Source organism: Strigops habroptila, chromosome 3 (assembly GCF_004027225.2).
Source record: "Strigops habroptila isolate Jane chromosome 3, bStrHab1.2.pri, whole genome shotgun sequence".
Classification (NCBI taxonomy): Eukaryota; Metazoa; Chordata; class Aves; order Psittaciformes; family Psittacidae; genus Strigops; species Strigops habroptila.
In genome coordinates this window covers 61025624-61039096 of record NC_044279.2, presented here as the reverse complement: position 1 = coordinate 61039096, position 13473 = coordinate 61025624, and the positions used below count along the sequence as shown (strand labels likewise).

General features: G+C 39.5%; 1 protein-coding gene across 2 annotated transcripts; it reads left to right on the top strand.

The window, feature by feature from the left end:
* Nucleotides 1–30: 30 nt before the first annotated feature.
* On the top strand, nucleotides 31–12197 carry GOLT1B (golgi transport 1B). Of its 2 annotated transcripts, XM_030480069.1 has the most exons (6): nucleotides 48–284; nucleotides 4654–4745; nucleotides 6546–6724; nucleotides 8091–8172; nucleotides 9162–9195; nucleotides 9547–12197. In XM_030480069.1, exons 1-5 carry the CDS (start codon nucleotides 260–262, stop codon nucleotides 9168–9170), a joined length of 387 nt encoding a protein of 128 aa, XP_030335929.1. In that variant the 5' UTR covers nucleotides 48–259; the 3' UTR covers nucleotides 9171–9195; nucleotides 9547–12197. The 2 variants fall into 2 exon arrangements, with proteins under 2 accessions (XP_030335928.1, XP_030335929.1); XM_030480068.1 differs by lacking the exon at nucleotides 9162–9195 and having other exon boundaries at nucleotides 31–284.
* Nucleotides 12198–13473: the final 1276 nt, after the last annotated feature.

Below are 13473 nucleotides of genomic sequence, written 5' to 3'. Positions count from 1 at the left end.
TCCGCGGCGGCGCCGCGAGGCTCCCGTCCGCCGTAATGAAAGCGGAGAGGCGGGCAGCGAGACGGGATGCCGCGCGAACAACGCGGGTACTGATTGGCGCCGGCTCCGCCAATCGGCGGCCCCCTTTCAGCCGGCGGCGAGGCGAAGGGGGCTGCGTGTTTCCGGAAGACGTGGCCGTTGCTGCTGCTGCTGCTGCCGCCGCTGCCGGGCCCCGCTCCCGCTGCCTCCCGCTCCCGCTGCCCCCCGCTCCGCCGCTACCATGATCTCCCTCTCCGACACCCAGAGTAAGCGCCGGCAGCACCGGTAGCCGCGGCGGGGGGCGGGTTGCTCGCTGTGGGGCTGGGGTCTGCCGTGCCGCCGAGCGGGGAGGCGGGGGCTGTGGAGGGGCCCCGGTGGCGGCCGCGCAGCGTGGGGTGGGCCTGGCCCGGCCCGGCGCTCCCGGAGCCTCCCGGGCCCTCACCTGTGGTTCGCGCCTCCGCGACGCGTCGGTTGCAGCCGCTGGAGTGGCCCGGGCCCTGTGGCGGAACGCGCTTCTCCTTCCCCGGCCCACGCTCGCTCGGTGTACGGCTGGGCGCGGCGCTGGGACGGGAGTCACAGAGGCGGGGTCCGGCCTGTGCAGGTGGCGGAAGGCCGTCGGCACGCCCCTTTGCCACCCCCCGACGGGCACGGGCTGGAAACAGACTGTGGGGTGCAAACCCGAGGGCGCAGGCGGGGCTCACCTGGCTGCGCTTGTCGGACCGCCGCTTCGTGAGGGTTGTCAGAAGCGCGCTGGCCCCGGCCTCGGGTCTGGCAGCGGTACCGCGAGTTGCGGGTAAAGCAGGATGGAGGGGTACAGCGGACCGCCCGGCGGGACCGGCTGCCCCGTTCTTAGGAGGGCAGCGGCAGCAGCGCCGCCGATGCTGGCGTTTGTCTTGGGCTGCGTGCTCCTGGGTGCTGGAAGGGATGCTGTGCTGTGAGGATGGCAAGAATGAATGAAAAATGAATGGTAAGCAAAAGCAGCAGTTAGCTGAAGTCTTCTAGTATGCCTCCATGTGGATATTGGTGGTTTGGAATCACTTAATTATATGCTTCTGGCTTGACTATGTTTCTCGTGCCTTTCTGTTATAATGCTGGATGTTTGAAGGTGACAGAGGGCTGTTGAAAGTGAAAACCAGATACTCTGAAGTGCAAGAAAGCATCATGGAATCATAAAGTGGTTTGAGTTGGAAGGGTCCTTAAAGACCATCTAGTTCCAGCCCCCCCTGCCACAGGCAGGGACACGCCTTTCACTAGACCAGGTTGCTCAAAGCCCCCTCCAACCTGGCCTGGAAGAAGTACTTGTATGTGACTATAGTTTTGCTAATAGAGATGCTGAAAGGGAAAATACAAATAAATTGTAGTGGTTCACAAAACTGTAAGGTAAAGAAGAATGTTTGGTCTTTGATTTAAATTGACATCTCACATATGGTACATTTCTGGCATGGTTGCCATGAAAGGAGATGAGTCTGCTTGATAAGCACCATAGTGTCGGTTATGAAGGAGGGTAAGTGCGAAAGATGTAGAAATGAAAATTAAAAGAACTAAGTTTAACTCGATAGTAGGATAGTGGGAATGGAGGTGCTGGAGAGCCATTCAAGGCTGAGGTTGAAGACGGTCAGAAAAGCAGGCTAGCAGCATTCAAGGTCAATGATTTCTTGAGAAAATCAGGTTCTTTGCTCTGTTACTGGGATGGGTACTAATCCTTGGCGTTTATTTTTAGATTTCTGATTGAGTAAACCCTTGTGGGCTTTGCTTTTGCCCGTTCCCCTATTCTCCTGTCCAGAGTATTCACTGGGGAGGAAAAAGTTCCTCATGTGGGACCTTCAGCTAACTCCAGTGCTGACTGTTGGTTTTAACTGCCAGACCCAAGAGTAGTAAGTAAAATACTGCAGAGTTTAGGGTGGTTTAGGGTTAGGGGTTTTTTCCACTATTTTTCTCAAATTCTGAAGATATTTCGTCAGGTATTTTTAATCCCATTGCTGTTTGGAGAAATACAGAGTTAGCCATAGAGTCACTGGTGTGGTAGTGTGATTAGTACCTGGAGAGGACCACTCTATTAGTCGGTGCTTGAAAAGTCAAATTTGCAGCTGTAGTCTAGAACTTCCTAAGTGATTCATGGAATGGTGTATAAATCACCAGTAATTGCAAAAGAATGCACTTAGTACTGAAAATATAATTTGGGGACAACTAAAAAATACACCTAGCAAAATAATAATTAAAAATGGAAACTTCATATATCCTATAAACTGCTTTAATGTTTTTCTTCTGAGAGCCTATAGTGCACAATCCCATTCTGACTTTGTACACAAGAGGTAGAGGATGTGCATTCTCTTCCCTGAACTTTCATAAGCAATGTATCTTCATTTTAAGCCTTACTATTTACTACGTTGTTTTGGTACAGGGCTGCCGTAAGCTTGCAGAGCTTACAGGGTTTCTGCGGAAAGGTTGAGAAAGCATTGCTCTCCTCTCAGTACATCAGAATCATTTCTAAACAATCCAGAGCAAATGTCACACAGCTGGTATGTGTTTCTGCATTTCTAGGCATTGAAATATTGTATTTGAGTAATACAGGAAGGCTCTTCTGACAGAGGAGAGAGCATTTATAAATAGTTCACACTTATAAGAATTCCTAGTTCATTGTTGCAAAGATTAGGTATGGTATGTCAGTGCTTCCCCCCTGCCTCTATGCTAGAATACCTAGACTAAGAATACTAGTCAAATATATTTCCAAATTCTGATATGAATCATGTTAGTAGTACCTTCTACTGAGATATTGGGAATAATAGTCCTGGACTACTCATCATCTTTCAGCAGGTCTTGAAAGTGAAACTGAATCTGTTGTAGCAGTAGGTGATGGCAAACATGTTTCAAGTGAATACAGAAGTGTCAGAGCAGTAATTGCAGCAGCTGTTGGGAGTTGGCCTCTGCCTTCTTGCTAGATGCCTACTTTGTGCCATGTCTGCTGAGGGAATGAATACTCACTTCCCATGACTGCATATTTATCTTATTGGCAGCTGGTAGTTCCCTTGGAGTTCTGCCTCCAAGTGTTTTCCTTCCAGAATACAGATTGTTTCTGCTCTTCTAAAGTAAAGAGTACTAGAGAAAAGGGCAGGCTGTAATTGTTATCTTGCCTTCAGTCAACAGATTCATTGAAAATACAATTTGCAATTCCATTTTTCATTGTAAACAAGTATTGAGAGCGTCTGTAGTAAATCAACTGTAGCAGGTTAGTATTTCTAATTCTGGGTGGTTAAAATGCTCATAGCAAAAGCTTAAAGTGGCAGACAATACTGTAGAGCTACAGATTTAATAACATGTTGTCTGCAGCCTTGCTGAAAGATGAGCCCTTACAGAAGTTAAGGATATTGAATGTTGCTGTAACAAATCTCTTTGAGCTGTTTTGAAATTTTTTTGCAATAACTAAAGGGAGGTTCTGAAATAGGCAGAATGATACTCCTGAGCTCTTCAAGCAACACTAAATGATCGACTAGATCTAAATTGCAATCAAAAGTGCAACCAAAATACATTTAAAAGTAGATCTTGAAGACATAGCAGTGAAGGCTGTGATAGTGTGGATGGGGTTTTTTGTTTGGTTCAGGCTAGACTATACAAAACTAGTGGAATCTTCAAAAGATATATATGCACAGACAAACTGGTCTAGCAAGCTGCCTGGTTTTGTGTCTTATAGGTTTCTAAATTCTCTCCGGGGGTAGCAATGTAAGTGCGTGGATTAATGCAAAGACTGTTGCAGCCATGTTGCTGCTGTTCCTGTTACTTTGCTCCCATTCAGTCTTTGTGAAAGTCAAAGGAAGGCCTTAGAGGCTTAATTTTAAAAGTAAGATATATTTCTATGTATGGTCTTCAAGATACATTTAGAGGCTAGTGTCAAATGGTATTTTTAATCATAGCTTGATGTTTCTAGCCCAGTTTCTCAGACAAGCCTTCCATCCTACTCTTGCCCTCCCAGTATTTCTGGAGCAACGTTTACAAACAGGCAGAACTCAAAGATACTCAGCGTCTACTAGTTTTGCGAAAACTGGCTGCAGAACCAAGCTAGTGTTTAATTGCTGTCAGTGCAGGTGTAATTTGGAAACAGCCTACAGCAATAATCTGAGTTGTGTTCAAGCCAGAAGTTGGGGGCTGTGGGACTTCTATGCAAGATTATGAGAGGTAGAATGTGAGGTCCCAGGAGGTTGGAAAGGACCAAGATACATATATTACTGTGGTAAACGTAATGGGATAAGAGTTGCAAATGGAAAGCAAAGTTTCATTATCTGTTCATAAAACAATTCTTTCCTTCAGACCAGCAGTAAAGCAAAAGGAATGTCTTTGTGTGTGTATATATATGCAGGCATGCTTTTTTGTAGCATTTGATTTCAGTACATAGTGCCAAATACGTACTATTTTGATAAGCAGCTTCAAAAGATCTCTTTCTGTTATTGGGGTAATTGGTATTTACAAGACTTATTATATTTGTACACTCAGGAAAGTTTTAGGTGGTCATAAAATAGGTTGACGTTTTCTATAAATTTAAAACGTCTGTAGGCCGGACATTCTAAGCTTTTCACAATTTTCATGCATGAGTTTTTCCTGGTACCATGTTTTGTTATATGCCTAAATCTGTTTCTTTTTCAGAGATTGGAATGGGACTAACAGGCTTTGGAGTGTTTTTTCTTTTCTTTGGAATGATACTCTTCTTTGACAAAGCTCTTTTGGCTATTGGAAATGTAAGTGCTTTCTGTTTAGTTTTAGATTCTGCACTGCTTAGAATGAAGTATATGATAAATTGATAATGTTTTATTTTTAATATGAAACTGGATCACAAAAAATACTGTGGCAGTTTGGTATAAAGGAAGAGTTATGCTCAGTGATAAGAGTGAATCATTTTTCCTGGTTAAAGTTAGAACAGTTCACATGAATTTAAATGTCGTACCTCCAGGTCAGGCCTGCGGTATGTTGGTCAGATGAGAAGCAGCTTCTTCCACAGTTGTTATGCTGCTGCAAATATGACTTTTAGATTGGCTGTGATTACTAATGCTTTCTTTTTTGTGATCTTGTAAGATAACTGTCAAACTTAAGAATATATTTGGGTAAGAATAGTGTTCTGTATATGGTAGCAAATTTAGCTTTGCTGTGCTTTGTAAGGAAGGAAGGGGGTATGAATTGCTGATAGTTTGGGTGTAGAAGAGCCAATCACCCTTCATTGTTGAGAGATTTAATATCTTTCGTTTTTACCACATCAAAATTTTCACTTACAGAAGCATAGAAAATAAATCCTAGTTCTGGTACACAAAATTCCTAATCCAAAGCAAATAGAAAATGACAGGGTGTTTTCTGAATGTGATGATCTCTGTGCCTCTGCTGTTTTCAGCTTTGCCAGCTAGCCAAGAGCACAGCCTGGTAGAGGTTTGCATCCTCTTTTTCTGATGCCTTAGTCTGTGGTCAAAACTGATCAGTTTCATTCTGTGGCAGCAGAGTCAAATACTGACATTCACTGAAGGAAGATAAAAAATGTGTATTTGAATTTGGGTACATTAGTTGAAGCATTATTCTGAACTGTCAATAAAGCGTATAGTGGAAGAGTAAAAAATATTGCTTATTTTGTCTTTCTCCAATGTAAGATGGAAATACAAGATGCTGTTTAGTGAAAATGAGGAAAACATAGGTAGGAAGAAACAATGACAGGTAATGTGGTAACCGAAGATTATGCAAGAAAAGTTACTGTATCCTTACAGAAACTTAAAAAAAAGATATATCAGAAAGGGGAAGAGGTGGTAAGAAAGTGGTTTATTAAATAACATATGAAGCTTAAATTTTATCCATAATCTCAAATAAAATCTGAGATACTCTTCACTTCTCAGCAAAAATGTTACCTAGGTGTATGCTGACAACTGAAATAATTGCAAGTCCTGTTGATAAAAGACACTAAAAGTAGCTCTAACTAGTTGGGACTAGTGGGAGTGTTCGGACTATACTGGAACTAGTAAACAGTATACAAGAGGAAAAAAAAAAAACCAAAGATAACTGATAATGCCCTTCAACTGTGTTCATTTTTTGGCTTTGCACTGTTCAGTAGATTAGTACAACCTGTTGAAGATGTCTGTGGTGCAGAACAGAGGTGCTTCTGTAACATGTGTGTTCTCAGTCTTTATGAACCTTTGCTGTCAGTGGTGCTAAGCTTCAGCGCCGCTTGTGGATAACGGTCGTACTTACATTATAGGACAGATAAAACTGTTGTCACCTGGTCTTTTGACATGGTTGTGTTTGTCAGAGACCACAAAAGTAGACTCTTTTCCTTTCCAAGCAACTGAGAGAAGAATTCTGAATGTTAGCTAGAAATACTTAAGATTGACTTTACAAAAGAAGATCACTAGTAAATTCTTCTTGAGCATCTCTTTTGGTATTAAGACAAGTTGTGCAAGAAATTCAATTAATTTTGAAGAATATGTGTGTATATATATGTTTACATCCTAAATTTAGAATATAATTAGCTATTTCTTTTTTTGGTTGTTTTTTGTCTTTTCTAGGTTTTGTTTGTGGCTGGCTTATCTTTTGTTATTGGTTTAGAAAGAACATTTAGATTCTTCTTTCAAAAACACAAAATGAAAGCAACAGGCTTTTTCCTGGGTGGTGTGCTCATAGTTCTCATTGGTTGGCCTTTAATAGGAATGATCCTTGAAATTTATGGGTTCTTCCTATTATTCAGGTAAGACTTTCAAAATACCTTTCTGTATCTAGGAATAAATATATGACAGGATTGCAACCGTTTTTGTTTTGTTGGTTTTTGGTTTTTGTTGTTTTGTTTGTTTGTTTTTTAAAGATGCATCTGACTGAAGCAAGACACACACAATTATTAGTTTACTCTGGTTTAAATCTAGAATGTCTTTCCCTTCTCGTCTTTAAGATGCTGCTACAAGTTTCCCACCAGAGGTTTAGTCTTTTGCCATACTTTCACATGCTCAGGTTGCATTCACTAGAGAAGGCTATTGTGAGACAGTATTTCTTGTTGTACTCTGAGCTGCTTTTTGAGCCTTGTTCAGATTACAGGCATCCAAGGTTATGGCTCACAATATTATCCTTCCTGTACTGACTATGCCTTATTTTTGGCTACAACAGTTGGTTTAGTCTGTTATAACTGGTTTGTGGGCCCTGCATTGCAATTTACTGGACCTCTGAAATGATGCAGTCTCTTAAAAAAAAAAAAAAAATTCCAGGAAAAGAATTGCTAGTATTGATATTGCCCAGCAAATCATTCTTACCAGTGCAGTGAAGAGGATGATGACTTGTGAAACTTCACTGTTTCATTGTGGCTGAAGTCTCATTACACGTTAATACTTATTCTATGCAGGGAATGTATAGCTGAACAGGAGATAACTCGGAATGCCACCACCAGCTGAATTGCTGCAATTGACTGCAAACAGCTGAGATACTGCCACAGAAAACTTGTTTTCCTGCTGCACAGAGCAAGTGGACAGTGCAGGGGGCTACACCATAGCAGCTGTGCTAGGCAACACCCCGGCTCATGATTCAAATCTCTGACTTTACATGATCTGTGAAATAAGTGAATATACAAATCTGTCATGTTTAATTTTCTGTAGTTAATGTAAAGAGTACCGTATATGGTACCAAATGGGATTACTCAAAATGAACTTCAATTGTTTTTACATTGAGTATTACAAGAATGTATTTCCTATAACATAAAGAGTAACTATTTTTAAATATGTATGGCAATTTTGAGAAATTACTTGGCAGCATGAGTTCTGTTGACTAAATTGGATATTCTTTCTTTAGTTGGGGTTGTTTGGGTTTTTTTCTTTTTTGAAGAGCTGACTCAGAGTTGCCAGCTATGAAGAACACTAAGTCCATTTAAAAATAAGGTGTTTGTTTCCTGGTTTTCTCCTTTCTCTGCTGAATGTATGTTCATATATTTGGTACAATTAATGTGCTGCTAACAAGCTACAAGATTTTATATAATCTTGGTTTACAAAAATCTCCTATTTCTTCATTTTACAGCAATATAAGAATAGTTTAATTATAAAAACTAATACAACCTTCTGATATTTTACCTAAAGGGGGTTCTTTCCTGTGGTGGTTGGCTTTATTAGAAGAGTTCCAGTTCTTGGCTATCTCTTGAATTTACCTGGTATAAGCTCGGTAAGTGTTCGGTACTTCATGCAAAATTTGAAGCTTGTACTGGTTTTTTTTATTCCATTGTTACAGCAATAGTAGAAATGCATCAGAAATAAAGCAAATGTTAACTTTAGAGTAGTGACTTTGAACTAGTAGTATTCCTCTACTAGTTCTTGCACAATACAGATTGCATTAATTCCCAGTGAGAGACTTCTAGATGTAAAAGGAACAAAAGGACACCTTTGGAGAAGCTGCCCCCACTTACGCATTGTGAAGTGGGAAGAGCCCTGGACTGGCATTCAGAATGCTGGGGTTCTGCTTCCTGCTTCACTATTGGCCCTAGGAGACCAGATAGGCGAATCATGCCACTGTTCTGTGCTGCTTCTCCTGGCTGTACAATGAGGAGGCCGCTGTTCTTCTTCAGATAACATTTGGATATGTTCAAGAAAAGTGGCCTGTAAAAGCAAACAGTGTAGGTCAATGTTAAGTTGCAGTTTGTGTGGCGAATCCAGAAACTCATGATGCATAATCGTTCATCGGATATATTTATCAAGGCCTACTGCACCAGGCTCTGTCTTGCTATTCACTAAGATTTTTATTCTTTCAAATGCAGTTTTCCATTTTCTTATCCAAATAGCCAGGGATCTGAAGACAATTAACAGGTGGCAGAAAGATGGTAATCTAGGATGTTTCAGTCAACTACTTTTACTGTGCTAATTTCAGTATGTGTTTTAACACAAGCATTTTTAACCTTAGTTTTGAATGCAACAGTTGTAATAGCTACTACTAAAAAATTAATGGGGGGTATAGCTTAGATGTATACAGACTGTTTTTTAAAAATTAGTGTTCAAGATCATCTGTTCCAATCCTACAGTTAGGCCGAGTTCTGGCTCATAATTCATGATCAATTGAATATTTCATTTGTCAATTGATCTTGCTTAGTCGTATATAATTTGATCATAATGGGGTTAAATCTTGTTTTTAAAAGATAATTGTTAATGTTTTATTCAAAGCCTACGTAGGCTCAGAAGAGAATCCACAGTAATGGTCAGTTGAAATATCTTACTTGGTCTACTAATGCATGTGTGGCTGATACTGTATTGTTTTGTTTTAATCATTAAGCTAGCAGTGTTATCTGCATTCTTCTATTTCCTTTTTCATTCTGTTGCATCTTCATGTTGCACTGTTAATGTCTATATGAGAAAAACATGTCATGCAGAAACACAATTGCAATGTAAGATTTTTAATTTTCACCAACTTCAGTCATGAGACCTTGGTGAGTACTATTTGACTCTCATTTTCAGTCGCATACTAACTGTGCAAGTAGCAAGTAATATTGGGAATAACTTCACTGCACATGTCATGTAACTTAAAACCTTTTTGTCTTCTTTTCTACAGCTTGTAGATAAAGTTGGAGAAAGCAACAACATGGTATAATGACAAGAGGGCAGAAGACTGATTCTAAACTTACCGTATTATTTATAAAATCCTTTTGAAGAATACTCGGCACAAAGATTAAGTTGTGTACAAAGGAAAAGCTTGTTACATTCTTTACATAACAGTTTAATTTAAAATGTATAGTCAACAATATACATTAGAAAAGAAGCTCAGCAAGTATGCTTCTAGGAAAGTAACTCCAGAGTTCAGGAAGTAAACTGAAGAGGTGAAAGTCATGGAATAACCCATGTTACAACTGTTCAAGACTCTTTCTGTTGGTTTTGGAAAACATGCTAGAGGCGGTGAACCCTTCTGGAATTAACGGTGCCTGTACTTTGCCTTCTTATTTTGAAGGTGCAGTAGAGCAAACAGGTGTATGTTTTTATGGGTGATCCAAACTTATCCAACCCTCTGCTTGCTATCCTCAGACAGCAAAAAAAAAAAAAAAAAGCCCCAAATGGAAAACTTCTTGTGTAACAAGAGATGCGTCTTTGCATGAAGGTTCAGATGACTGTTCATCTTTAAATGTGTTATGACAAAAAAAAAAGAAGGAAGCCCTACATGGTTCTGTTATAAACATTTCTGTAAATATGTGGCGAGATAAAACATTGTTATCTTAATGTTTCAAAGCCAAATGTAAGTTGATTGTATTTGCCTTCCATTTCGGGATATGCAAAAGGTCAATCTTTAACTTCAGTCTTAAATGTTGGTTCTGAAGATGTAGAGCTCAACTGGGAACTCTGGAAACTGACTTGCACTCCTTCCAGTTTGTTCTCCTCGAGTCATGTTACATGTGCATCCAGATGAGAATGTAGCCCCTTGTCATTAACATGAAAACTTGGTGAAATATGCTTAATTTACAAAATGCATTTGGTTAAGGTGCTGACATGAACCCTGTGAAATGTATCTTATCAAAAATTGAAGTTTTGTTTTTAAATAGTTTGAAGCTAAGGTTTCTTTGTTTACTCTGGAACCACAAATTGACTTATTTTTTACAGTAATAAAATGAAAACTTGAAAGTTCTGTGTATGTGAGTCTCTGGGGCGAAGATAGAACTAATGGGGCTAACTAAAGATCAAGTGCCAATCTCCGTATGTTTTTTAACTTGTTGCTTGGGCTATCTTCAAATAACTTAAAACTTCTATCAGCCACAGCAACAACTTTGCTCTAACAGAGGTTCTTAGCTAACGTGGAATACGTCCCCTACTAATGCAAGGGCCACATTTCTGCTTCTGTTGGAATGTTAAACATTGTGCACTTTCGATAGATTTAGTTTATATAGTGTCTTCACCTAACAAAATGTGGTCATTAAGTAAATTGTATTTGTGCAGGCTTTGGGGTTTCTTTTGTGTTTAACTTTGTTTTCCCTTAAATGTAATCCTAAAAGAATTACCAAAATGCAGTGGTAGTATTTCAAGTAGCTATGTAGCCTTAAAGGTGTAATGACTGGGGTTTGTTTGTTTTTTTTAGTTGTAGGTGGTTTTGGTTTTGTTCCACTCCTCCCCCCCACCTTTATTATGCAGTTAAAATTGGTGTTTTCTGAAATAACTTTTAAGAAGAATCTTCATACACCAACCTTTTTGGAAGTTGCTATGAAGTTTATTTCTATGAGACCTGTTTTATTTTCATGACAACTGTATAAATAGCCACAATCTACTATTCCCAATGTTTAATTTGCTTCCTTCTCAAACAGGCACAACATTTTTCAGTGAAAAAATGCAATTATACTTACAATGAATAGCATGTGAAAAATCAGTGGGTTTATTTTTTAAATGACAAAATATCTATATTTGCCTGATGGCATGTGTGTTATAGTTTACAGACAGGACTAAATATGACTTGTGGCTTCTACCTCAAGAGATAAACCAATTTTAACTGCTCCCGAAGGTCTGTTGTGTGTTAAAATGGCTAGAGAATAACACTACAGCAGTTTAGCAAGCTCCTGTTGTTTGCTTTGGTAGAACACTAGTCTGTACTGTGGGAATCAAGTACTGTTTAAAGCAGGCAGCGTTCATCACTTAATGTTAGAAGTCAGCTATCTGAAGATTTTTGTTCTTGTATTTTGAGAAGTAATGTGATGGGAAAGGTGGATTGCACCATGTACTGTGAAGCTCTGACTGAAAGCAAATTGCTTGAGAAGTTGAAGTACCTCCATCAACAAGAAAGCTGATGGTATCTTTCAGAGGTGATAAATGTGTTGCTGTCTATGATCTTTTAGACCTCTCAAATGCTGGGATGTAAGCAGTTCATCTCACTTATATTCATTTTTTTAAATCAAAAGTCAGTTTTTGTCAGATGTGAACTGTTGTGAAAAGCATCTGAGGGAACAAAATTGTATGTTGAATTTAGCACAGTCTTTATCTCTCAAGGTAACGTCTTTGAGGCAGTTTTGCCAAGATAAATGTGGGTGGCAGCAAAGGTCAAAACAACTTAGCCTTAAAGTGTTTCTGTTGTTGTAAAAATATCTCTAACAGAAACATGCTTGGAACGTTTCCCCTTTTAATGTAATTTATAATTGCTGCTTTAAAAATCATAAGGTGGATCTTACTCTGAGCAAATGAATACTGTAAATATCCTTGTCATACCTTGAATAAATGGGTACCTTTTTTTAATCATTTGTATTTGTGTCTCTTTATGTGTGTGTTTTACGAGTGTTTTGACAAGTTTTCCCTTCCAAAGGATAGGGAGTGCATGCTGTTACTGCTTGGCTACCTTATGCTGCTCTGACTTTCATAGTAAATAGTGTCTTTGATTAATGTTAAATGGAAATGTTTCCTGGTTTTCTTACAATAAACCTTTCATGTAAACATCCTTCTAGTTATCCAGGTTCCTATTTCCAACACAACACAACAAAATATGGAAATTACAGTTACACAGGAAATAGTTGATTTGTTAAATTACCTACTTTCCTTTTTGAGGAAATAACTGTAATTGTAGAAGAAAAAGGGTGCATGTCTAGAACTTAGAGTAGCTTTTAACCCCTGTGTTTTCAGTTTAGATCGTGTATATGAGTGCGAGTTTCAATGCTCTCAAAACTTCCTTTGACTAAAGTTCCAGCCTCTCAGCTGGCTTTTACCAAAGTTAGTTCTATCCTAAGAATGCCAAAGAATTGGCACTTCCTAATTTAAAAGGAAAAAAAATCCCAGCTACATCTAGTTTTATTTGTTAAGCTGTGAGAGGTATAATGTTAATCTCTGGGGCTAGTTACTTTTAGTGAACAGTTGCCATTTATTAACCAGGAATACTTTGACTTTGTTATTGCCCACAATATGGTACCACTGTATTTTAGAGTTGACTCAAAAACATTGTAAAGAAAGGTATCTTGTCTCTGTGGTAGACATCAAAGGCAAGGTTTTATTGGATTACTCTAAAATTGTTTCCTCACCAGATTTCAAACTCAAACTCATCTAGTTGTTGCCTTTCTCATTCGCTTGATTATCAGGCTGGAAAGTAGGGATGATGACCATAGACCAAATGAAGTATGTGTGTCTCCTAGCTGTCTCTTCAGACGTCACTGCCAATCTTTAGACTCCTGTCTCTGGCTGCGTGTGCTGGCTTGCTTTGGCTGTTACTTCTACCCTTCTGATTGCCATTATGAGCTCTGACAGCACTAGTGTCAGAGCTGGTAATGGCAGACTGTCTTACCCAGCAGAATTTGGCCTTTGTAGTAGACCATTTGTTCTAATTGGTCTTGGCATATTAAAGCATCTTTCAGAAGACTTGGATCTTAGGCTCAGTCCAACAAAGAGATTCTGCAGCTGCTGTAATTCCTCACCAAGCCTAATTTCAGCACAATTATTGTATGCTAAAGCATCCTCAAATATGTATCAATTTACAGAAGAATGACAGGACTGATGTGAAGTCATTTGGTGTGGAATTCATTATCTC